The sequence below is a fragment of the Zootoca vivipara genome, chromosome 2, assembly GCF_963506605.1.
Source record: "Zootoca vivipara chromosome 2, rZooViv1.1, whole genome shotgun sequence".
Classification (NCBI taxonomy): Eukaryota; Metazoa; Chordata; class Lepidosauria; order Squamata; family Lacertidae; genus Zootoca; species Zootoca vivipara.
The window spans coordinates 20,116,077-20,142,003 of NC_083277.1; the positions used below are offsets into that span (position 1 = coordinate 20,116,077).

The 25,927-nt window shown below is 45.8% G+C and overlaps 1 protein-coding gene across 1 annotated transcript; it reads left to right on the forward strand.

The window, feature by feature from the left end:
- On the forward strand, positions 1-23,457 carry CCDC71 (coiled-coil domain containing 71). Its single transcript, XM_035106870.2, has 2 exons — positions 1-86; positions 15,776-23,457. The coding sequence occupies exon 2, from the start codon at positions 15,837-15,839 to the stop codon at positions 17,022-17,024; it is 1,188 nt and encodes a 395-aa protein (XP_034962761.2). The 5' UTR covers positions 1-86; positions 15,776-15,836; the 3' UTR covers positions 17,025-23,457.
- Positions 23,458-25,927: the final 2,470 nt, after the last annotated feature.

Genomic DNA, 25,927 nt, shown 5'->3' on the forward strand with positions numbered 1-25,927 from the left:
GCCTCGTATTTCCGGCGCTCCGCGGGCGGCCATGTTGCAGGCGCTGGAACGGTGCAGCGGCTTTTTGCTGGGTCCCGCGGCGGCCGGTAGGTTGCGGGTCCGGCCCCGCCGGGCAGCGCGGCCCCTGATGGGGGCGCTGCAGTCGGGATTCGAACTCGGGGCTCGCGTGGCTCCCTGCCCGGCTCCCCTCCCACTCTCCCCCCGTCCCCCTTCTCCGTCCAGCCATGGGATGCCCCGCCCTTTGCTCGCTCCTTCCCCCCGAGGGGGAGTCGCAGGAACATCCTTCCGCCGCTGGCTTTGCTGAGTATCCTTCGCTGCAGCAGCCTGTTCCTTGCACCGCCCAGGGCCTTCTCCCACCCCACCGAGTTCCCCCTACCTTTTATTCCGGGGCTGCCCCCCCCCCGATCTCGGTGGGAGGCCCCCGATGTTGTAGCTCCAGTGCCTGCCGGCACCGATCCTGCCCCTGCGACAGCTGCAGGGGTGGATCCCGCCGTGCCCCTCCCAAACTCTGCTGCCACCGAGTAGGGCCGGGCTTAGGGGACCCGTCCTTGCCTTAGGAGAGGCTGTAAATTCAGCTTTACTTTTGTGCCTTGCCATCTTTACTCCCCGCGCCGCGTTTCAAACCTGCATTGTTGCCCGAGGTTTTGTTTGTTACAAGGGTGGGTGGGGATATTTGCTGCAGAAGTGGAGGGAGCCAGCTCTTTAAATGCCTGCTGCCCTTGCTGGCTTCCCTTGGAGTGGCCTCGGTCATCCTGGTATATCAGTAGTTTCCCCACACAATTTGCACCAAATATGCACATTCATGATAAGCATCTCAACAGGTAGCCAGATGCTACTGGAGCTCGGTTGGGATCAGTTAGGAGCGCAGGTTTATGTTCGAGCTCCTGGAGGCTTTGTTGCGCTCTTCTGAAGGTGGCGTTTGTTGCTTTTTAAATGATGGAAAACTAGTCCTGTAACACCTACAGATAAAGGACGCTCAGTGTGCACTCACAAACCAACAGTTAACAAACTTTCTTGCAGCTCTCAGTCACTACTGTGAGATGCTTAAGATCCCAGTCTCAAGATGATTGGAAACATTTGTTCAAGGATATTTGCGTGTCCTCTTCCCAGCTAAGGAGTATATCTGGCAAAGTCAAAGGGAGCTGAGAGGATATGTTTCTTTGTGGATACTTATTTTGTATATCGAAAAACAACTTCTAGCCTTCAAAGTTCTTGAAGAGGCTGGCAAAATTAACAAGTCGGGTAGATGTAGCCCCTAGCTTATGTTCTAAAACAAAAGCTGGAAAAATAATACCAGAAGTAAGCATGACATTTATTACAGGTTACTATAATATGTTAAAAGGCAAACTATGGTTACTCATTAAAGCCAGGAATGGCCCAACCAAACACGCTTTTCTCTGCCTGGTCCCCTGGTCCCAACTTGTCATCGTACTGTAATGTAAATTCTGGGTTGTTCCTTCTTTTAAAACCAGCCAATTTTCTTAAGATTTTTGATGAGTGATTTCTATTCCATTTATATGAGGATCTGAAACCTTTGCATGTTGCAAGTTTCCATTTCTGGTTTGTGGCCATTGACTCACCTGCTCATTTTTCTTAACATTGCAGTCCTGTGCAGGTTCACTTTAAAGTAAATCCTCCTGCACTTACTAATAATACTCCTTAGAAGTGTGATTAGGATCCTAGCCTTAATACTCCAGTTGCTGCTGGCTTTGCTTGCTTCTAGCATTCCTTTGAATGATAGGTGGCAGCATTTTAACTTTGAAAAATGCATTGGGTGCTCCAGATTGAGTGATGTGTGTTCATTTTGGGGTTGGGTTCTGTGTTTTAATTGGTTTCTCAGCCTATGAGTCTGAATGTGATTACTTTGGGAATGAGATTATTGATTTCTGTACCCCTTTTGTATAAAGGGCTTCATGCTCTACACTTTATTTTTGAAGCAACCATATGAAGCAATTTCCATTTTATAAATAAAAGACCTGAGGCCAGTAGCGACTTGTCCAAAGTCGCCTTGTCAATTCATTGAAGATTTGTGATGCAAGTTGATGTCCAGGCCAGCCACTCTCTACTGGATCAGTCTGGCTCTGCTGTTACTTAACTAGTACTGTGTTTGGGGGGGAAATGCATGGATTTTGTGTATGACATTGGTTGAAACTAGACATAGCGCCTAATGTGTTTGCTTCTAAAACAGTAGCCCCATGTCATCAACTCTTTTCTTTATAGTGACTAGTGATATAGAACATGTGACAGGATTGTATCAGAGTTGCAAGAGCACCTCAAAGGTCATCTAATCCAATCCCCCGTCGGTGCAGGGAATCTACAGTATCCATGATAGCTCGCCATCCAGCCTCTGCTTGGTTCTAACAAAGGAGAGTCAACTTTCTAAGGGAGTCTAACATTTCACGTCATCAGGAAATTGTTTCTCTCGGAATTTAAACCATTTGTATTGGATCTTGCCTTCCAATGAATGAATTTGGTCCATTATCTGCACAGCAGCCCTTTAAATATTTGAGGATAGCAACTGTAGCACCTCTTAATCGTCTCTTCTCCGGGCAATCATGACAAACGCATTTCAACCTTTCCTCATAGACTTCAATGCAACTTAGAATTTCATTGGTATGGTCTGTCACACGTTGCACTGCTGATTCATGTTTAGCTTTTGGTCTCATTAAACCCCTACGTCCTTTTCACATGTACTGAAGTCAATCCAGGTGTCTTCCCTACAGATTGAGTGTATATTAGGGGGAGCCCTCTAGATGTTGGGACTCACAACTCCCATCCAGCATGGCTAAGTCTGGGATGATGGGAGTCTAGCAACACCTAGGGCTGCAGGTTCCCTATTTTTGGTGTACGGTATCTTCCTGCCTAACTGCAAAGCTTTTCCATTCAACGCCATTGAAATAAATTTTGCTATCTTTGGCCCAGTTCTCCATTCTGTCGAGATCATCTTGGATTTGGTTTCCACCTTCTAAGATATTAGCTATCCTGCCCAGTTTGTTGTCATCTGCAAATTTGATGAGCATCTCCTCCATACAAATTATTTATAAAGATGTCAAATGTTACCGAGCCTGGGACAGAACCATGCATCACTCCATCATGTCAGTTCTTTTCTTTTCTTTTTTAAAACATTTTAATTAATTTTCCAATACAAACAGCCAATTATAATGTTCCAAATACAATATTCCAATTAAAAACAATAAACTAAAAAAAGAGAACCAAATTGTAATCCAAATTGTTAATTATTAATTTTTTCTGGGCTCCCCATAGTCTGGACCTCTGAGGCATATTTCCACTGTCTCATTCCTGATTTTCTTGTAGTTTTCCTGTTTCCCACATTCCGATCTTATCACTTAAGTTCTCCGTCCCTGGCTCTGCAATTCTCAGTCATGTCCAAAATCATATATCCTTACATCCATTGAGCACAGCTTATTTAAAAATGTCAAATTTTTCCAGCTTGTTTGGCAGCACAACTTCTCCTTCCACATTCCAATCTCTGATCCAGGCTGTTATCCAAATCTTCTTTTGAAGTTTACTGACCCAGCAACTCCCATATATTTAAGTTGTTAAGTTATTCCCCTCCGGGCTTTCTTCCAAATATGTCTCTGATATTAGGCATATGTTTGCATTCCACAGATGTAAATCATTTGATGATCGATCAGCTTTCGGAAACCACGCAATCCCCCCTCCCGGGCCCTAGGAGGGGGGCTACTAGACATCCATTAACCTTCTCTCTTGCACATAATGAAAGTTCTGCAAACAAATGCTCTGTACTTTATCTCAAATTATTGTCTCGAATCACTGCAAAGTCAGCCAACAAGCACCTCCCACTTCCCTCAAAACAGGAGGAGACTTTCATTTTTCTATTTTTGCTGTGACACAGCAAATTCTTCTTTTCTTTATTAAGTCTTCCAAACCAAACAAAGTTGTGCAGTTGAGCATTTAATTATAAACAGAAGTCCATCTGTACTCCTCAAAATAAATTAGGTCTCTTAATGAGGCTTGCGATAGAAAACCAATTATAAGTATTGAAGTGGAAAAAAACCACATACCAGTCCTCCATAATCATGACGAGAATCAAGTTTGAAGTCTGAGCTTAAACGCCAGGGACTGTACACTTCTGCAGATTTTTTTTCTCAGTCTTCTTCGGTCCAGACTATGTCTGCTTATTGTCCAAATCTAATTATCACACAGATATCCCCGGCTATGGGAGTGGCTTCAGAGAGTGCCGTCCATACCACGCTCTTTGACCCAGTGTCCTGCCGCTTGCACAATGCAAGCTGGCAATCTCGGACAATCTGCGGGTCTTCGAGACAGTCCTCCCCCATCCTGGGGAGTCTGCCAGGGCTAATGACCCCCATGTCAGCCCTGAATTACTGGCACGGCTGGGGTCCGATCGTATGGGAGTCAGCCATTTCCCACAGCCAGAAACGGGAAACCCATCATGTCACTTCTTTTCAGGGTGGTGAGATGTTGATTAGTGGTCTTTTGGGACAGTCCATTAGGATTGCCATATCTTGAAGAGCAAAAAAGAGGCTCAACCAGGAGCAGGACCCCTGCTCCTACCTGATCTTTGCTGTGATGGCCTTGCTCTGCTGCAGCACTTCTGCTTCCAGGGCGCAGCGCCCTCCCAAACAGGCTCGTATCCCCCCAAACCCCCCCAAATTAAGAAAAACCCCAAACCTGGACATGTCCTTTAAAATGTAAAAATCCACCCAGATGGGCATGTTGTCCCTCCAAAAGAGGACATGTCCAGGTTTTCCCGGACGTATGGCAACTCTACAGTCCATCAACTAGCCACAGATCCACCTAACACAGTACCACCTAGCCCACATTTTACCAGCTTGCAAAAAAGAATATCATGGGGGACCTTGGCCAAGCATTGCTGAAATAAATACAGTTCCCCGTTGTACCTCCGCTGTTGGAGGCAGTATGCCTCCGAATGCCAGTTACTGGGGAGAGTGATGTTGTGCTGAGTTCCTGCTTGCAGGCTTTCCGTAGACATCTGGTTGGCCAATGTGAGAATGGGATGCTGGACTAGAAGGGTTGCTGGCCTGATCCAGCAGGGCTGCTCTTATTTGTTTGTTTGTTTATTCATTGGTTCATTCACTTTAGCTTGCCCAAGGCAACCCAAAGCGACTTACAACCAAACAAATAGACAACAAACCCCACAGAGGTAGATTAAAACCAAGAGGAAAGAGAAATACATTCAAAACATTACATACATTCAAAGAGAGAAATACATTCAAAGAGAAATACATTCAAAACATTGTTGGAAGCGCGCCCAGAGTGGCTGGGAAAACCCAGCCAGATGGGCGGGGTATAAATAATAAATTATTATTATTATTATTATTATTACCCACTGATAGTTAAAGACCGAAGGCCTGGTTATAGAGGAAACTGTTTGCCTGGCACCTAAAGATATCTAATAAAGGCACCAGGTGAGCCGCCCCGGGGAGAACATTCTACAAATGGGGAGCCACCACAGAAAAGGCCTGTTCTCATGTTGCCACCCTCTAGACCTCTCGTGGAGGAGGCACACAAAGAAAGGTCTCGCATGATGAGTGCAGGATCTGGGTCAGTTCATATGGGGGAAAGAAAGAGAGGTAGGAATAGGCCAGTATATGTAGACCGTCCCTGGATCAAGTGACTTTTCTTCTTTGAAGTTCTCACTAACCTAGCTCAAGGTTGTCGTTTGAACCAGCCAGATGGTTAAGTGATAATCAATTGCAGTCAGTCCATCATTAGAGCCAAAAATGGCAACTGAACATTCCATTTTGGCAACTACAACCCTGGTTTAAGGAGCTATTTGGTGCCTAGCTTATATATCGTGAGTTTCTAACACTGGCATTGTGTGCTAGTTACATATAAATGTTAAGTGGTTGCTGTTTTACAGATAGGAGTGTGAGCTAGCTTTTCAACATACAGTGGTGCCTCGACTTAACGAATTTAATCCGTTCCGAAGGCACCTTCGTAGGTCGAAAAATTCGCAAGTCGAAAAGCGCCATGGGAAACGTGATTTCCCATAGGAATGCATTGGAAACGGAAAAAATTGCAAGTCGAAGCAACCCTGTCTAGTTACAGGTAGGTAGCCGTGTTGGTCTGATGCAGTCAAAACATGCACACTTCTTCTTCTCGTATCTGAAGAAGTGTGCATACACACAAAAGCTCATACCTATGACAAACCTAGTTGGTCTCTAAGGTGCTACTGGAAGGATTTTTTATTTTGTTTCAACCCTATCTAAAAATTCGTAAGTCGAAAAATCCCTGTCTAAAACCGCCGCGGTTTCCTTTCGGATGTCGAGACATTCGTAAGCGCGCGGCCATTTGCCCCATTTGTAAGTCTAAAAATTCAGTTGTCGAGGCGTTTGTAAGTCGAGCTACCACTGTACCTGTTTAAAAACCATGGACTGATTAAATCGGGCAGTCCATATGCCCTCTTGTAAAATACCATGTTCCAGCTGACATCTGGATTCCAGCCAGCCTGGAAGATCCAGTATAATAATCTCAAAATATTATTCAAGGGACTAAAGAATCCTCGTTGCAAAGACCTATATTGACTAACAGAAGCCTGATTTTTGGACCAATCCACCCACGTAAAAGTTTAGCCGCAGGCTAGTGTTGGGTGTGCTCTGGGGTGAACACTCAGTTAATGTGGAGGCCCAACAAGTTTGGCAAGCATCATGTCTGAAGTAAGCATGTGCCCAGAAGCAGAACCTTTTCCAGACTCCTCTGTAACACCCAGAGATTCCGTGCCAGACATGCAGGAATTCATTTGCGGGCAGCTCTCTGTAGGAAAAGTTCCCTGAAGCTAGGAAGTTTGAAAATGGCTGTAGTTTGGCATCGTGCAAGGAATAAAACTTCAAACATTAAAAACTTCCCTAAACAAGGCTGCCTCCTGAAGTCTTCTAAAAGTCAGATCGTTGTTTATCTCTTTGACATCTGATGGGAGGGTGTTCCACAGGGCGGGTGCCACTACTGAGAAGGCCCTCTGCCTGGTTCCCTGTAACTTCTCACAGTGAGGGAACCGCCAGAAGGCCCTTGGAGCTGGACCTCAGTGTCTGGGATGAACGATGGTGGAGACACTCCTTCAGGTATACTGGGCTAAGGGCATGTAGGATTTTAAAGGTCAGCACCAACACTTTGAATATATGTTATGATATATGTTATATCGTAAATATATGATGTATAATGTTATGAATACATATATAGAAGTAGTTAAAAATAAAATTGCCGTCTATGCTTAGAGTCAGAACTGCTTGTTGAAAGCAGTGTCCGTAAACAGCAAGAACCTTTCCCTCAGCAAGTATGTTCTTTAATAGGACATTAATAGCTAGCCAGATAAGAGGAGGAAAACTTATTGGAATGTAATAACAAGGAGTTAGCACAAAATAGGAGAATTGAGAAGGACAAGTTTGGGAGGGATAGGTAACAATGTGCAAGCCGAAACCTGCTGAAAAGGAATGATTGAGGATGACACCTTAATAAGGTAGCAGGAATTTCTAAGGAGAAGACAACTCCAACTATGGTGTGTCCAATTGGAAGGCCAGACAGAGTGTCCACAATCTGTTCACGCATTGCTTTAGCCAATAGTATTGCATAAATGAGGGGACATGGGTGGTGCTGTGGTCTAAACCACAGAGCCTAGGGCTTGCTGATCAGAAGGTTGGCGGTTTGAATCCCCGTGGCGGGGTGAGCTCCCGTTGTTCGGTCCCTGTTCCTGCCAACCTAGCAGTTTGAAAGCACGTCAAAGTGCAAGTAGATAAATAGGTATCGCTCCGGCGGGAAGGTAAACGGCGTTTCCGTGCACTGCTCTGGTTCGCCAGAAACGGCTTAGTCATGCTGGCCACATGACCCGGAAGCTGTACGCCGGCTCCCTTGGCCAGTAAAACGAGATGAGCACCGCAACCCCAGAGTCATCCGTGACTGGACCTAATGGTCAGGGGTACCTTTACCTTTATTGCATAAATGATACGGGCACGAGGATTGCATATGTATTTAGCTGATAGAAGAAGAGTATATAAGAAAAGCCTAAGGGCATGTACCATTGTCAGACTAGGCTTGTGGCAATAGCCTTGTGGCTGACTATTCAGCGCTGTCTTAATGATTAAAAAATCTCTGTTGAGCCTACCTTGTGTACCTGACTCCTCATTCCTTTGAGGTTTTCGGCTGTCTACTCCAAGGAAGGAACCCTAGGAATTTTCCTAACACTCTTTAAAATACAAAGCAGCGTAGAAATGAATAACAACAGATCTCATTGAAGGAGAAAGGGCGGCTAGACATTCTGTTGCGGCAACCGTAACCTAGGTTTAAGGTTCCATCTGGCGATTGGCTTATATACCTGAGTTTCTAACACGGGGTCTGGAGACCGAAGCCCTAGAAGAAAAGGTTGCCAAGGAGCTGGGTATAGTTAACACGGAGAAGAGGCAGTATGGTATAGCCATCTTCAAATCAGGGCCATCGCATAGATAGTAAAAGCTAGATGATGGTACAGACTGTTTGGCAAGGAAGCAGATTCTTTGGGAAATGGTGTGTTTTAAGCAGAGGCTGGGTGGCCTTCCATCAGGGATCCTGTAGCTTCAGCAGAGGGCTTGGACTAGGCTTTTGATGTCCCTTGCCAGAATGTGAAACTATTTTTCTAAGACATAGCCTGCATTCAAACATGCGGCTTATTGCAATATTTTCAGGCACGTCCAACAGGTAGATCACTGAACCTCTGTGGTAGATCACTGGCTCCCCCCAAAGAAGCTCAACAGGTGTTTGCCCTGTACCCCTAAAAATTGGATCTTTCTCTTCCTAAAAAGCTCAACAACTTTGACCTGAACCCCTAAAAAATGGGCTTTCCCTCTTCCTTAAGAAAAACTCAACAACTTTGACCTGAACCCTCCAAAAGAGGGTAGATCACTGGCAGTCTTTAACTCTGTGAGTAGATCACAGTCCCTTGGGAGTTGGCCACCCCTAGCACTTCTGTCCTGATCTCTAATGTTACTTTCACACCGTAGTACCTGTCGTGTTATGGAACTATGGCTTTTTTAGCGTTGTGCTGCCATGTCACACAAAAACAACACAGAATTGAGTGCTTAACTTCCACTAGATTCCACAAATGGCTTTTACGTTGTGTGAAAGTTTACATCTAATGCAGAAATTAATCAGGCAGGGAAACACCCGGAACACAGGATAAAGTGCTTTTTTGAATGCACCCACAATCTCTTAGACTAATCTGTCACATGAAGTGAGCTCCCCCATTGATACTTACCTGAGCTCCTTGAAGGGAGAATCATAGAGCTGGAAGGGACCGTGAGGATCATCTAGTCCAACCCCCTGCAGTGCAGGAATCTTTTACCCAACCTGGGGCTCGAACCCGTGACCCTGAGATCAAGAGTGTCCTGCTCTACCGACTGAGCTACCTATGGTGATCATGCAAATGTGCCAGGTGCTCTTGAAGAAACAGGGCTTTCTCAGTGATGGCCTTGCTGCTGTCGAACCCCCTCCAGAGCCTTTCTTTATAATCGTTTAGAAGGCGTGTGGAAATATTGCTGTTTTGAAGTGGAATATGATTCTCTTGTGGTTCTTACGAATGAGATTCTCTTATGGTTCTTTTTATGCCAATTCTTAGGTCCCCTGCCGCCTTCCTTGTATTCTGAGCAAACCTGGACTGCTCCTTTGAAAGAATGGGGCACCATAAATTATAAAAGTGAGCTTTAAAAAAAAAAAAAGCTACCTCACGCCAGCTAAATTCTCCCAGGCATTGCAGAAGATGCTTAAACTCAGACAGGGACAGATATTTAGAGGCGGGAAGTTCCGTAGCTGCGAGGCACTTGTGGATAATTCAAAAACCTTTGCAGGAGATTAGATAGCACTTTTAAAAAATAGTATTATAGGTAGTGAAATATTGGCCATGGTATCCCTGCCTCAGAAGTGCGTCCCCGTGGCGCGGCGGTATAGCGCAGCGCATGGGGACTCGCCGAGCGGGTGGCCCATGGGCCTTAGGTTGCTGACCCCTGACTTAGGCTGTGTAAGCACCATACATTTGAAACACATGACTTCCCCCAATTAATCCTGCAAACTAATCATTCAAGGGTGCTGGGAGCTGTAGCGATGCGAGGGGGAAACGACAAGTCTCAGGATGGGGAAAGTCATGGGCTGTAAATGTACGGTGCCTACACAGCCTTAAAAGGGGTCTGTGGAGTAGGGGAGCATTACTACTGCAGATGGATTTTGCCTTGCTAGTTTCTGCCACTGGCTAAACTGAGGTGCCATAGCTTAGCGGTAGAGCGTGTGTTTTTGCATTCAGAACGCCCCTGGTTTAGTCCCTGCATCTCCAGGCAAGGCTGGGAATGTCTCCTTTCTGAAACCAGCCACTGCCAGTCAGTGTAGATGATACTGATACTACTACTACTACTATTACTGTACTACTACTAATTTTTATTATTTATATCATGCCCATCTGGCTGCGTGGATTACAGCATACAGTGGTGCCTCGACTTACTAATTTAATCCGTTCTGAAGGCACCTTCGTAGGTCGAAAAATTCGTAAGTCGAAAAGCGCCATTGGAAATGCGATTTCCCATAGGAATGCATTGGAAATGGAAAAATTCGTAAGTCGAAGCAACCCCATCTAAACAAAAAATCCCTATCTAAAACTGCTGCGGTTTCCGTTCGGATGTCGAGTAATTCGTAAGCGCACGGCCATTTGCCCCATTCGTAAGTCGAAAAATTCGGTTGTCGAGTCGTTCGTAAGTCAAGGTATATAAAACTGTACTGTATATAAAAACATCATAAAACATTTAAAAACAGAATATCTTATACAGACAAAAGTAAACCATTAAATCAATAGAAATCAATAGAATCAATAGAAATTAATAGAAACTAACAACCAGTTAGAACATGGGTAGGGAAAACTAAGGCCCAGGGGCCAGATCCGGCCCAATTGCCTTCTAAATCCGGCCTGTGGACGGTCCAGGAATCAGTGTGTTTTTACATGAGCAGAATGTGTGCTTTTATTTAAAATGCATCTCTGGGTTATTTGTGGGCCGGGTGGATTTGATTTAAATCAAACTGATTTAAATCACGATTCAAATCACGATTTAAATCACTAGTCAGTAAGGCTTGATTTAAATCATAGTTGATTTAAATCATAAAGACTAATTCTTGCTGGTATAACTTTATTATGCAAGTAGATGAAGATTTTTAGAATAACAACTTTTCATATTAGTTTTTTTATCCCCAGTTTAATAGGTTAATCATTCATATTTGGACAACTTTACTGTTGTACTTAGGAAGGAGAAAAATAATCATTACCTTAATAATAACAATTTAAATAGATTTATTCAACTGAAACAATAACATTTCAGCAAATGTTATTTGCTTAAACAAACATCCATGTTTGTTAACTAATTTGGCTAAACAAAAACAAAATATATATATTTTAAGAAACTTAGACTGTCAGCCCAGCCTACACATGAAAAACTTAAATACTGTCCAAACAATCAGAAAAATATTGTTTCTATTCTATTCACTGAACTTCTTGAAACTTAGCACTGAAGGGGTTGCTTCTGTATTCATAGGTTTGTAGAACAATAGGATTAAGGTCTTTTTCTCAACTCTGTTCATGTTATAACATTTTTGCTGTGAAGAAGAGGCATGTGATCTCTGTTGAGTCAAATTCAGTTTTGAGAACTGCAAAAGTAAACCAAGCACCTGTGATAATATCTTGTAGGCAGAGAAACTGCCCAATAATCTTACAAAAACCTCTGGAAGAGGTGAATGGATTAATGGAATTTATTTACCCCATAAATTAAACATATACAACCTTATACTACATAATTAAAAAAACTAATCTTTATTTCATGATGGAATAACCTTTGGATGGTAATATTCTTTCCTCAAAAAGCATTTTATTTAAAAAAAATCCAATTTAAAGCAAAAAAATCGATTTAAATCAAAAAAATCCGATTTAAATAAAAAAAATCCGATTTAAATCAAAAAAATCCGATTTTTTTGATTTTTTTAAAAAAATCATTGATTTTTATCCACCCTGTTTGTGGGGCATAGGAATTCGTTCATTTACTCCCCCCCCCCAATATAGTCCTGCCCCTCCCACAAGTTCTGAGGGACAGTGGACCGGCCCCCTGTGTGAAAAAGTTTGCTGACCCCTGAGTTAGAAGGACCAGTGGTTTGGTCTAGTATCATCTATTTGCATGCTGCCTTTCCACGATCAATATTGTCAAGGAGGCTCGCAGGATGAAAATTACATAATTCACAAGTTACAAAATAGAGTATAAGAAAATTTGAGCAGTAAGTTAACGAAAGTATCCCATTAAGAAATATTCAATCAAATTAAACAATCACCTTACAATTCATCACCGGATCTAACAACAAAATACAAAAAAACAGCAAGAATATACCCCCCCCCCCAAAAAAAATGTTAGTACTGTATAAGCCAGCTTCCTCAATTCAAAGGTTGATGGCAGTGCTCTTTCACTGCAGTGGGCAAGCAAATGTCCATTATACAGATGTCTTCTCAGGTTTGGCCTTTGGGCTTGGAGTGGAGCTTTTTTCAAAGGCGCAGTCAGGGTTGCCTTGCACTCCCATCTTCACAACCTTTGAATTTCCCATTTTTCAAGTGATCGCTCCAGTTGTTGTTGTGGCAGCTCGCATTGCTGAAAGTGTGTAGTGTTTATCTTTGTGGTTCAAATGCCCTTGAAACTGCAAGGACTCCCAAGAAGCAACATTGCCAGAAGGTTATATAAACAGCAACAGGTACTGGGAGATGAAACCAGCATATTTGAATCTGTTTTATCCTGGTCTAAGAGTCACAGTTCAAAGAGGAAAGGCTCGTCCCCACTTCTGCTCGACTCATATCTTGAGCGTATTGTACACCGATTAATTCTCTCGGAACCAAGGGCTTTCCTCGTCGTTCCGTGGCTGTGCTTTGTGGAAATCCAATCTTAACTGCTGAATGGAAGCTCAATCAAGGAAAACCTCTCTTTGGATTTTCTACACATCATATAAGATGCAATTTAATCACTAAGGCCAGAATTTCACAAGGCATAGCTGAGTGGCAGCCAAGTTAAAAAAAAAAATGCCACGAGCATGTACAAATGGTTGTTAATGGTACAATTCAGTTCACACTTAAGGAATCCAGCAACTCTGTCGTTTTGCCAGTGTATGAAGAACAGCCAACAAAACTAACCAAACGGGAGAAAACATCAGTATAGAAAAAGAAAAGAAAAGAAAATGATTATACATTCAACGTAGAGTAGACCCATTGAAATTGATGAACATACCAAGTTAGCATTGTTCATCAACTTCAGTGGATCATCTACTCTTGAGGAGGACTAATATTGAATATGACCCTCCAGTCCTCCACAGTGTCAAGCAGACATAAAGCATTCATTTCCATATCAGTTTCTGCTTCTTCACATTTGTCACCATATTTATAATGGACTTATAAAACACTGAAAGTTTGCCTGGATTGAAACAAGTTTCTGCACCTCTCATAGTCGGACATTTTTCAGAAAAAAACAAAATAAAAAGAAAGGCTTGGAGAAAACCCGCCCTCTTTCCGCCCTGAATTTTTCTCTTTCCCACAAGGCCTTCACATCTCTAGTGTATGATCTTAAATGGGCTTTGTAAGTTGTGTGTCTGAATTAGTGCACGGCAGCATTGGAACATGCATTCGGAAGTTGGTTGCTACCTATAGGACCAAACCAGTAAATTGATTAGAGTCAAGTGCGTCCCTTAAGAACCGAAGAAAGGAAGTGGTCCTGGCTTGGTTAGAATTGGGCACAGAGTCCTTAACCACCAGTATGTTTTATGGGGGGGGGGGAGGCCTCATTCATGCTCATAGTGCTATCTTCACTTTCAGACTTGTCATGCTGGTGTCTCCATGATTCTCAAGTGCGCAACAGGTGTTTCCACATCCTTGAAACTTAAACCTTTGTTCCAGGTGACAACGTTCCTGAACTCCGTTGGCTGGCTAGCCTCTTCTTAAGACTGTTTGGATTTGGGGGGATGTGTCGTCAATGAAATTATTTTCCTGTATTTGCACCATGACTAGGACATGATATGTAATACGGCCTGGTTGCTGCCGGGCCCTAAACTTCAGTATACCTATTAAGAATGCAATCAAAGAGATAAGTGACTTGAGCAGCATCCCAGCTGTTCCTGAGCGGGGCCCGAGCATTTCCTGCAGCCATTATAATGAGAAATTGGACTCATCATGAGATTGGCAGAGCTACTCATACTCTTGGTGCGCAAGCCTATTTCTTTATCTGATGGAAACATCGCAGGATGGTGCGGCCGGCACAGGGGAAGCGTGATTTTCTGGATTTTACTGTTTTATCTTTTTGTAATACTGCATTGAGGGGTTTTTGTTTGTTTACAAAGAAGGGGTGTATAAATTTTATGAAATAAATAATAAAGAAGTGACAGAATATAAGTGCTCAAGAGTGCACATGCTCAAAAAATAAGTTACTCACGAGCAAAATATGGGCCAGATGATGAAGGTGTCACGTGTATTAATGAAAAAGTGTGGGTTTCGTTTGAGTCACCCTCAGGACAGCACCCTTTTACCTAGTCAGTTTGCGCCTTGATATGCCTTACTCTCCTGGCAACCTATTGCCCTGGCAACCTTTTTCTCCTATCAGCAACGGGAATCAAAATGTCCCCCTGTACCTCCATAGAATCAAAAGGAAGTACAAAGCCTTAATTGTGATGGGGGTCAATAGAATCTTAGCAAGCGACTTCCTTGAAATAGCCTTTGCTTAAGGTGATGATATGGCGGGGTTAATTTGGTTGAACATAAGACATTTGTTTAGACATTTGTTTTGGGAGACCTATAGACCCAAATGGAAAATGCAGGCGCTGCTTTATGACATGTTTTGAGACTTAGGGCAGGGGGAAGATTTGCTGTGTGAGCATCTCTTTAGGATTATTGTTATTATTTATTATTATTTATACCCCGCCCATCTGGCTGGGTTTCCCCCACCACTCTGGGCGGCTTCCAGCAAATACCAAAATACATTAAAATATCACAGATTAAAAACTTCCCTAAACAGGGCTGCCTTTAGGTGTTTTCTAAATGTCAGGTAGTTGTTTATCTCCTTGACCTCCGGTGGAAGGGTGTTCCACAGGGCGGGCGCCACTACCGAGAAGGCCCTCTGCCTGGTTCCCTGTAGCTTTGCTTCTCGCAGTGAGGGAACCGCCAGAAGGCCCTCGGCGCTGGATCTCAGTGTCCGGGCTGAACGATGGGGACGCCCCTGCAGGTTTACAGGCCAAGGCCGTTTAGGGCTTTAAAGGTCAGCACCAACACTTTGAATTGTGCTCAGCAGGATTATGGCCTGCTGAATCATGAAAAAGTGTTAACATAAAAGAGTCCAGTGACGGGACAGGAAGTCTTCTGCTCTGAGCTTGCCTTTTTGGGGTAGTTTTGAGCAGCTCCTTAAAATCACATCTGTGGCTGATGCAATGCTTTGGGGAAGCGGGGAGATGCAACCTGCTAAATGGTGTACAGTTCTGGTTTAGGTTTAAGTTTTTCTTGAATCCAGGCAGTTCTGTGTCCTCTGCAGCTTTGCTACAATGTGCTTATTTGGTCAATGGCGTTCTGGCAGAGTTGGCCCCTTGTGATTTTAGGCCTTGTGCTCTTGAAAGGTAAGGCTAACTCATTGCAGTGGTATCTTGGGGCATTGAGAGCCTCCACACAAGAAAAAAAAATACCCTGTATTTGTCTGTTTCTCGGGTTGTTAAGTTAACTGCCTTTTCCCCCTTTTCATTCGAGGTGACCTGCATTGGCTTCCACGTGGTTTGGATCCATAAGAAGTTACTGCTAGCCTAATGCCATGAATGTTGAGGCGGACAATGCGGAAGAAAAAGCAGTCCATTCGTGGTCAAGGATCTCCTCCGCAGGACAGAAGGCCTTGGAAGAAGCTCTCCGAGTGTTCAACCCCATGTCCAGGGACCTGTCTGACACGGAGACCCAGCTGGTAGCTTTTATTCAAGGCCTCCGGGAGGAGGGCTACCAGCCCACCATCCTCAGAAGCAAAGACGTTTATGGGTACAGCTCGTGTACTGCCCGTATGCCCGGTCAGGCAAAAACAGCTTCAAAAACAGCTGCCTCTATTTCAGAATCCGCAAAGGCTCCGGCTCGAAGCACCGCAGTCGTGGCAAAGGTACCTGGCCCCTTAGCAGGCATTACCATAAGTTCTCCCAAAGACTCTAAAAAGCCATTGCCGAAGAGCAGTAATTCCACAAACCTCCTGTTGAACTCCTTGAAACGGACACGTTCGGGCACGTCGAATGCATCTATGGGCTTCCCTGCTCACTTGTACCCTGGTGTCTACCCGGCCATGAGACTTTCTGTGGTGCTGGAAGCCTTGGTCCCCCTGAAAGGCACAGCATCCTGCCTGGAGTCCAAATGTGAACAAGGGCACCTTGGGATTTCGCCCTCGGACCTTAAGCTCCTCAAGGCAGCTGGGGCGTCCAGGCAGCCTCCGGCCATCAAAGCTACTAAAATGACACCTGGCCAGTTGGACGCCAAAGGGTATAGGAACCTGGTGAAAAAAGGACCGGACTCTGGCACTTTGGCGGTGAGCCTCGTAAAAGGACCCAAGGGTGGAGTTCTGCAGGAGAGCAACGCTTGCAAAGCCTCGGGGGTTCTGAACGGCAGGCTTTCTGGAAGCGCCTCCCAGAGCTGCAGCACTGGGACGTCCCGGACGAAGGAGCCACCCGCGGCCAAAACAGAACGGAGAGGCAGCAGCAGCAGCCCCCAGGAGACGGCCGAGCAGAAAAGGAAAAGAGCGGTGGAGGGGAAGGAGTTGCCGCACAGGAAGAAACCAAATCCCGTCGTCTCGCCTCCCAGCAAACCAGACCTGGCGTCCGCAACTTTGAACCTGCTGAAGTTCCGGGCGATCAAGGTGAACAGCTCTTCCGATGACGAATTGCGGAGGAGAGCCCAGAAGATCCTCCGGGTTAATCTGTCCCCTGTCATCAGAATCCAGCCGTTGCCTCACTCCCGCAGCGTCCCTTGAGTGGCTCGAAGAAGTTGGGGCCACGAATGTGAGCGCGATCGAACAGACTGCAGGCCTCTTGGGTGGGTGGGGGAGTTGTTGAGGATATCCATGTTTGCAGTCCTCAGGCCTGTCACTAGCAGCTGGGGAGAGTTCTGCAGAGTTGGGCAACTGTTGGATTATACATTATATAAAAAAACTTTTTAAAATGTTGAAGGAGGCCTCGGAGGCTTCACCCCGATAGATATATGGAGCAGAGCATTAGCCTTCCTCTAGAACACTTTTCTACCATGCTTTTTTCAACATGGCAGAGCGCACATCTGGGATGTGGCAACACCGGGGATGATTGGTGTACTGTGATATTTTACTTTTCTTTTTTAAAAAACAACAACAACAACCCTGTAAACCCACTTGGTTTTAATTTGATCATATTTTATATACGTATTATTAAATATAAGTATCTACGGACTCACGTACATGCATTGCCCAAGGGTTGTCAGAATGTGATCCCTTCTTCATTGCCCCCCCCCACCCCCCAAATTGGTTTCAAAAGCTTTTCTCTCCAGTTTGTTGCTAGATTGTTTAATGGAAGGCCTTTGCCTGTCTGCAGTGTTGCCTCCCTTTGCTGTAAATCTGAATGGCTGGCTGCCCTTTACTAGCCGCTGGCTCCTGCTTGCCGCCCATGCGACCACCTCATAGAGCTGACTGGGAGATAAAGGTTGCACATCAGCTGGAAGAGTTTATAGAAGGGGAAGGAGAAAACGCTGGCTTTCTCCGGTGCCCTCGTCCCTTCGCTTGACCAGATTTTTTAATCTCAGCAGACCATGAGGCAGTGGTGGAGGAAAGGGGATATTTGGGGAAGAGAGTTGCCCCCAAATATGGAGACTTTGCATATGAAAAAAGTAGCAAGGGAGGACAGACCAAGGCCCCTGGCACGCCCCAAGCTAGCCGAAAAGGGTGCCTCACAATTTAGTGCCATGTTAGTGCCATAGCGGGCAGGGAGGGCGCCTCTCTGTGGAAACCCCTTCTGAAGATCTGGTGCCTCTCAGCAGAGTTCATGGGGGGCTCTGCTTGCCAGCCACTTTCCTGTTTCCTGCGTTTTATTCTCCAAAGGGCAATTTAATGAGCCATAGTGGAATTGACTCTCCCCTCTCTTTAGTTGTTTAAAAAAAGAACCTGTGGCTGCTTAGGATAAATAGTTTCTAGTGCCATCGCTGGAACATTTCTGCCACCAGACATTTTAGTATGTCTGACCTACAGCCATTGGGCATCTGCATGTACCCAGGTGTATCCTGCTGCAGTAAGATAACAAGAGGTTTTCGGGCTTGATGTAGAAGTAACTGGCCGTGATTCTTGTTGCAAAAAGAATCCTAGCATTGCCTTTAAAGGTTCTTAACCTTGCCAGCACCTTCTTGAAATACTGATTTCAGGAAGAGTATACTCTGTGCCATGTTTGCAAGCCTAAGTTTGTTTTAAACCTGTTGAACCACTGTGGTGGAGGGTGGCGGAACTACTCTATGAGCCATTGGCAGATGCTCTCACTTTGCAGAGCTGCCGGCACCATCATTCTGGAAATCTGCCTTCTCACGCCTAGGCTGGGACAACCTTTGCTTTTAGCACAGCAGCTCATCTAAGTAGCTGCTTGGCATCTTTCCATTGGGGGGGGGGTTTCCCTCTAGATTTGAGCGACTCCTCTCAGTTGAGGCAAGGAGAAAATCCAGCCTCTTCCGACTACGGCTCCAGCACTTGGGCCTGCCCCAGTTAAGCTGCTTTCAGAAAATATTCTCTCCAAAGGATAATAGACTTCCTTTCTGCAATCACTTCTGAGTTAGGTATTTTTGTCACTGGTAGAGCAAAAGGAAAACGGGGGAACCTTCCACCAAGCTGCTGTAGATGCTTTAAGAATGTTCTTCTCAATGAACTTGTAGGAAATCCTTTCTGTTCCACTCTTCCAATAGGGAATGTGCTAGGGGCAAGTTTCTTTACGATGCCATTTGTGTGCGTGTGCACACTCACACCAAGTGCCTGGCAAAGTCGAGATTGGGTGGCAGTTGGGTGCGTCAGTACACAAACAAATCTGCTTTTAGAGGAGACTGCTTTCCTCCCGGAACAGCTTTTGGTGCAGCCTTGGTTCTAGATTTGTGCACCTGTTGTGCTCATGACTGCGTAGGAGCATAGCTTGGCTTCATCTGTGTGACTTCTACCTGCTCAAGTGCCCTTGAGGGTTGTCGTTTTCATTGGAGGAGTTACGGCTTGCTGAGGGAATTCTTAGCCAACTCACAAAACTCTGCGTACCTGGATTGTGTTCTAAAGGAAGAAACAGTTGTTACAGCATGGAGGGGGAAACTCTGACACACACACACCCCAAGATGTTGTTGGACTGCAACTCCCAGCATTCTTGACCATTGGCCGTGCTGCTTGGGGCTGATGGGAGTTGCGAGTTTCCACAACATCTGGCTGAACAAATTAATATCTTGGATCGATAAGAGGAACAGAGATAGCAACATATATGGCAATTAAATGAGGCTCCACAACTGGTTTGCAGGCAGTAAAGGGAGATTAGCCCTCTTTGCCCTAAATACCAGATGTGAGATTGGCTGGATGTGTCCATGTGTGTGTACCAAGTCCCTCTGTAAATGTCCTGGGCTGAAAGCTGTGAAAAGAAACAGAAAGAAAAAAAAAACCCAACAACAACAGACAAGGCTTCAGCCTGGTATAGAATCATAGAGTTGTAAGGAACCCCAAGGATCATCTAGTCCGATCCCCTTCAATGCAGGAATCACAACTAAAGACAGATGGCCACCCAACCTCTGTTTCAAAATCTCCAGTGCAGGATAGTCTGCCACCTTCCAAGGTGCTTTGTTCCACTGTCGAGCAGCTCTTACTATCGGAGAGTTCTTTCTCACCTGAAAAGGAAAATGATTTTTTAAAATGGAAATTCATCAGGCAGTTTGCTTATATCAATGCACCATCAATTTTGAGTTATTTGTTGTGTCGCAACCTCTCCTTTTGGTTTTGCAATGTTCAAATTAGCCTGGAAAGGCAGTGTAACGCAGAAGCAGTTTATGAATAGCGCAAGACGAAAGCTCTTCCATTCAAGCTCGGGGAATCCCCCAGGGATGAGGTCAAGAAGGTCTTCTAGGAAGCATGTTTTCAATCTGCTGCAGCCAAGCGTTCTGTTCCCAAAAGACACTAGCATCATGCCACTTAGCCCAGTAAAGATAACTCTAAAGAAAACTTCAGCAGGTTTTCTAGATAGCTTTTGTGCCTTTACAATGGTCACATCTACTTAGCCTGTAATGTTTCCTCTCCCTGGTTGATGCTTGAAAAGCCCACGTAGTTCACTGCAATAAGTTAGCGCAAGGAGATGAATGGTCTCTTGCATGGAAATGATTCCTCGAGCCTCTTAACGCCCATCAGCTGAAGTGTGGGAGAACCTGTGATGACCCCCGGTTGCTTGTAGCTTCAGTAGCAAGCTTTCCTCAACTAAAACGATCTTACTTAAAAGAATGCTAAGAGGGAGGCTGTGTCTCGTGGTGGATGCTTAAAAACGGGACTGGTGCCAAAAGTGCTTGTAGACCTCCTCCGTCAAGAGCTCCACTTAATTTTGGGCATGGCGAAATGAGGCCAGCGCTCGGCTCATGCATGCAACCTCCGCTCTCAGTTTCCAGGTGTCTTTGGAATAGCCACCCTCATGTAGTAAAGCTTCACAATAGATCTAATTTCCTTAGATCTGTCCTATATGTCTATCTGCCAAGTATTCTCTCTTCGGACTGGTGCTGGTTGTCAGAGCCTCAGGCAAGGGTCTTTCTAAGCCCCCTTTCCTTTTTAACTGAAGCTGCTGGGGTTGCACCAAGGGACTTCTGCATGGGAAGCAGATTATCTACCACTGAGCTGCGCGGGTGCTTCTCTGCATGCATCCGTGCCTACTAGGTCACAGGGCCAGCCCCCAGCATCCCAGTTTCAGAAGAATCTTTGGGGGCAGGGGAAGATTTATTTTAGGCAAAGCAACCTTAGTAACTGCTGGAGGAGACTATAATGCGTTGGATGCTAGGCGTGAGACAACTTCACACGTTGACGTATGTATTGATCTCCAGCCTCCCAGTAGGAGAGCACGCCCGTGGTTATGTTGTGGCTATCTGGTAATGACTACTCAGAGCTTCCATCTTTGGGTCCTGGGCAGCTGTCTGCACTGCCCTGTTCCACCACCCTGCGATTTCCTAAGCTGAATCGGCTTGAGATTTCCCTGGAAAGCTCTCTTGTGTTGTTGACTGGACTGAGCCCTCGCATACTTGTATCTCTGGGCTTGAAAGGTGATCACTGGATTCACTTCTGCACGGTATTGAGTGCCTTTTGGGGGAGAGAGGCAATTGGAAGGGGGAGATGAGGCCCTTTGGCTGCACAGGCCCCTGGCCAGGTTCTGTCCAATGCTACTCACAATTCCACAGCTCCAGTACCAGAAAGCATGCATCAGAATGGTCTCAGATTGAGCCATTCTTCATGACGCTTGCATTTTGTAAGGGATTACATATTCTCTGTGGTTGGGAGTTAGCAACTGCGTTTGTAAGCTGAGAACATGCTTCATGCCCTCTTGGCTTGCTGGGCATGTGGAGGCTCTGGATGCGATAAATGTGAATAAATGCTGCTGCTGAGTGGCTATGGACACCTGGAAGAAGGAAGCGAGATTAGGAGTACTTACAAGATATTACATGCACTTAGATGCTCAGTCTCCTATTCTTAGTCTCTTGTGACAGGCTAGTTCTGCTTTTGGGAGGGGGGGAGAAACTGTAGCCCTGCTCACTCAAACTGCACACACATTCCAATGTGAGTCATGGGCGTAGCCCCAACATCAAGTAAACAAATAATAGCTAACTAAAAGTAGAAATTGTAGAAAAGTTTTGACAGATTTTTTTCCTGAGCATGGGGGTCAAAAGAAAGCGATTAAAGACATCTGTTGAGACAGTTCATTCTGAATCTGCTAGACCGAGCCAGACAGGTGGGTGTCCTACCTCCCAAAAAAATGTAAGTCCTGGCTACGCCCATGGTGTGATTAGGGCCGTGTTGACCAGCCCACCCCTGACATTTGCAAGAAGGGAGCTTTTGCATGTGCCACTCTTATGTTTGAAGCCTCCCTCCCTGCAGTCGTGTGGGAGGATGCCAAGGGGCTCCTGTTGCTTTGAGAATCTTCCCCGGGTTTTGTGGGTGAGCCCCATGCTTCTCATTGAGCAGCCTTGTCTTTGGGAGTTGGGAGGCGATTGGGCATGGGCAACCTGCCTCCTTCCTGCTTTCCTTGGTATGCGTTTCCTACAAGAGTCGATTGGAAGTGGTGGATTAAGGCAACCCCAAAGACCGGTGACCTTCGCCGCATGCTTTGCAGGACCCAGACCGATCCCCATCAGTCCTGTGAAACACTTCGCTGTGGCTGTGCCAGCAGGGATTGGAAGTGCTAAAATGTCGTGGGGAGGTCCTTGGGGAGCTGTTATTTGGGTCTGTGGAGAGTGGTGGTCTGGAAATGTCCCCTCCCCCCCCTGTTTTTCTTCCTATTGCTCTGGACAGGGTATTGCTGCTACACCAGTGCCTGGAACCGGGGAGGGTCTGTGGAAACAGTTGTTAAAACGCAAGGCATTGAAAAACCACTGTGTCCCGGCTGTCTCTCTGCCTCTGCCAGTCTCCATATGCAAAGCACTTTGAATTGTACCCTTTTGCACCCAAAGGACACGGGAGCCACAGAGGCGGTCTTCATTTATGTAGCACACCACGACACTCTCCTTGGTCCTTTGTGTTTCGGATGCTGTCTTTCCTGATAGACGTCACCTGCAGAGTAGCTAGATTCTGCCAGCCAGACTACGGCGGGGCCAGCACAAGGTATGGTGTGCGCGGCGGCCCTTCTCATCGTTTCTACATTGCCAAGCACAAACCTGGTGTCCTTTCATGGAAGTGGATCTCATCTCCAGCCCTGAACTTGTGGCCACCCGCCATTTCCACAACGTGCTGTAAACCTTGATATAACATTATATAGACAGACATATATTTTTCTCTGGTCATTGGTTACTTCTCTCCTGTGGCTCCCTGGCACTATGTGGGAGGAGAAGCAAACAGAACACTTTGGTATTATGGGTTTGAACCACCACCTGGCTGCCTCGCAAGAGCAGATTTCTCTCCCATTCAATTTCTTGGTGCAGGACGCTCTCTGAAGCTCTCTGTTTTGATGTTACATATACAGCCAGCCCACCGTTTACGGTTTCAGTGTTTGTATATTTTTGGAACAGCCTTGTGTGACGCAAGGCAATTTTTTGAGTATTATGTTTTCGCCAAGGAGGGGAAGGGAACAAAAAAAACCCGACCTGTCTTTTATTTTTTAAATGAAGTGAAACTTTTCTTTCCTTGGTTTTGGAATTGTAGCAGATGTTCCCCGCTCTGCCATTCTACATAAAAAATGGTGCTTCAAAACCCAGTTTACTCTGTCTGTCTTGTCTTTTTAAAGTCCTTTTCTCCTTCGGAGATGTTGAAAACTGAGGCGAGATGGGGGTGAGAGTCTTGGGTTGCAGAGAAACTCCCTGATTGTGTTCTTAATATCAGTCACATGCAGCGGATGTTGAGCAGCCTAGCAATAATTCATTGTTCCCCAGTTCACATATCTTAAGCCACAATTGATAAACACGTCTGCGGGGGAGAAGAAGCTCCTCCTCAAGTCTAGTGCCTGTTCGAGGAAGAAACCACCATAAGAAGCAGGAACACAACTGCAAATGGTCCATTACTCCAGGGGCAGGGGACCTGTGGCCCTTCAGCTGTTGCTAGGATACAGCTCCCACCATCCCTGACCATTGAGCATGCTGGCTGAGCTGATGGGAGCTGGTGTCCTGGAGGACCACAGCTTCCCCGCACATTAGCCTTCCTGTCCCCTCCTTGCAACAATGGATGGATGTAAAGGCATGATTTGCTGAAACCCTTAATGCTTAGTGCGATGAATGTCCCCCTCTCTATTACTTAAATGCGACACAGGAATCCAGAGGTGAAGCCACACACACTCTTCTCCCACTGCCTCCAAATAAACCCCTTTATTCCTGTGGGTTTATAAGTAAAGAGACTCTCCTTCCAGCTCACGTGGCCTGGTATCAAAGAAAAACTCTAGGCTGTTTGATAGAATAACCTCCTGCCACCAGTAAAGGGTCTCTCTCGGCTTGATTCCCCCCTACTGTAAAAGTTTGCCCTTTCCACACTGACAACTTGGTGACACCCCAGGTCTTTCTAAGCCTCCTCAGTGTTACTCTAAGACACAAACTTTCACCGCTTTTCCTGAGGTAAGTTTTATCCCCTCTAATGAGTTACCACTTCTGTGAGTCCCAATACCTTGCTGGAAAAATAATGACGATACTACATGGCACAAAAGAGAAGAATTTTATTAACCTTGGAACATAGTTGTTTCTTTAACTTTTCATGTGTTTATAAGCTACGTTTCGGTTGTAGATAATCTCTGTCAAACATTTAACATCGAGCCTTCCTGAACCTCATCTAGATCCCCACTCTCCTGGCCTCTCAACTTCCTTCTACACACCTACCCACTCCCTCTCCCTCTCTTCAACTGACAAAACCGCTGCTCCCTCCTTTTAAACTGGGAACAGTCCCGCCCCCACCAGAATGTTATGTCAGTCAGGCTGGAGGTGGATTAACTCTTTTCCAGCCAGGTAGGAATAAATATTTCAAAATGGTGTCAATCCGTTACACTTAGGATTTCTCAGATGAGTGATGCCCAATTCCACATTGATAGATGCAGATACATTTAATTGGGTGTTATTGAAAGGGACAGAATTCAGCAGTGGTTTAATGATAAGCTTTGCTGTTCTGTAGTGTAGACGCGGGTGGCGCTGTGGTCTAAACCACAGAGCCTAGGGCTTGCCGATCAGAAGGTCGGCGGTTCGAATCCCCGTGATGGGGCGAGCTCCCGTTACTCGATCCCAGCTCCTGCCAACCTAGCAGTTCAAAAGCACGTTGTCAAAGTGCAAGTAGATAAATAGGTACCACTCCGGCGGGAAGGTAAACAGCGTTTCTGTGCGCTGCTCTGGTTCACCAGAAGCGGCTTAGGCATGCTGGCCACATCACCCAGAAGCTGTCTGCGGACAAATGCCGGGCCTGTAGAGCAAGATGAGTGCCGCAACCCCAGAGTCGTCCACGACTGGACTTAATGGTCAGGGTTACCTTTACTTAGTGTAAAATGGATGGACAACCAGACAGCTTGAAGAAGAAGAGGAAGGGATAGACCTGAGATCCCCAGACTACGGCCCGGAGGCCAGATACAGCCCAAAGGCCTCTTTTATCCAGCCCACAATGACGCCCGCTGCCGCCGCACGCTCTTAGCGGTGCGGCTGCCCACTTCTGGGTCAGAGGAGCTCCAGAAATAGTTTGTGTGCATGCACAAGCGTAATTTCTGGCGCACTTCTGGGTCGGAGGAGGCGCATGCGCACAAGCTATTTCCGGCGCTCCTCCAACCCGGAATTGGGCTGGAAATAGCGTGTGCGCACGTGTATGGGCACACACTCCCCCACCCTCTGCACCGCTGCGCAATTGGCGCTGCAGGTACTAGCCCGAAGTCATGTAAGTTTGGGGGCCCCTGGGATAGAGCGAAGGAAAGACATCAGAAAGAAAAATGTAGGTGGTAGAAAGGACAAAGAGGGCAGGCCTGTCCACTGGCACCTGTCCTTCCCACAGCTGGCATGGAGCTTTCCCTGGTAGATTACCGGTACCTTAAGGCAGTGGTTTTCAACCAGTGTGCTGTGGCGCCCTGGGGTGCCTCGAATTATAGTCTTCAGTACCACAGGCAACAATGACTTCTATCCCTCTTCCCTTCCCTCCCTCCTCTGATGCCCCTCTCACATCTCTGCCTCCCAAAGGCTTGTGTGGTTGTTGCAGCAGCCTTGGCTACAAGC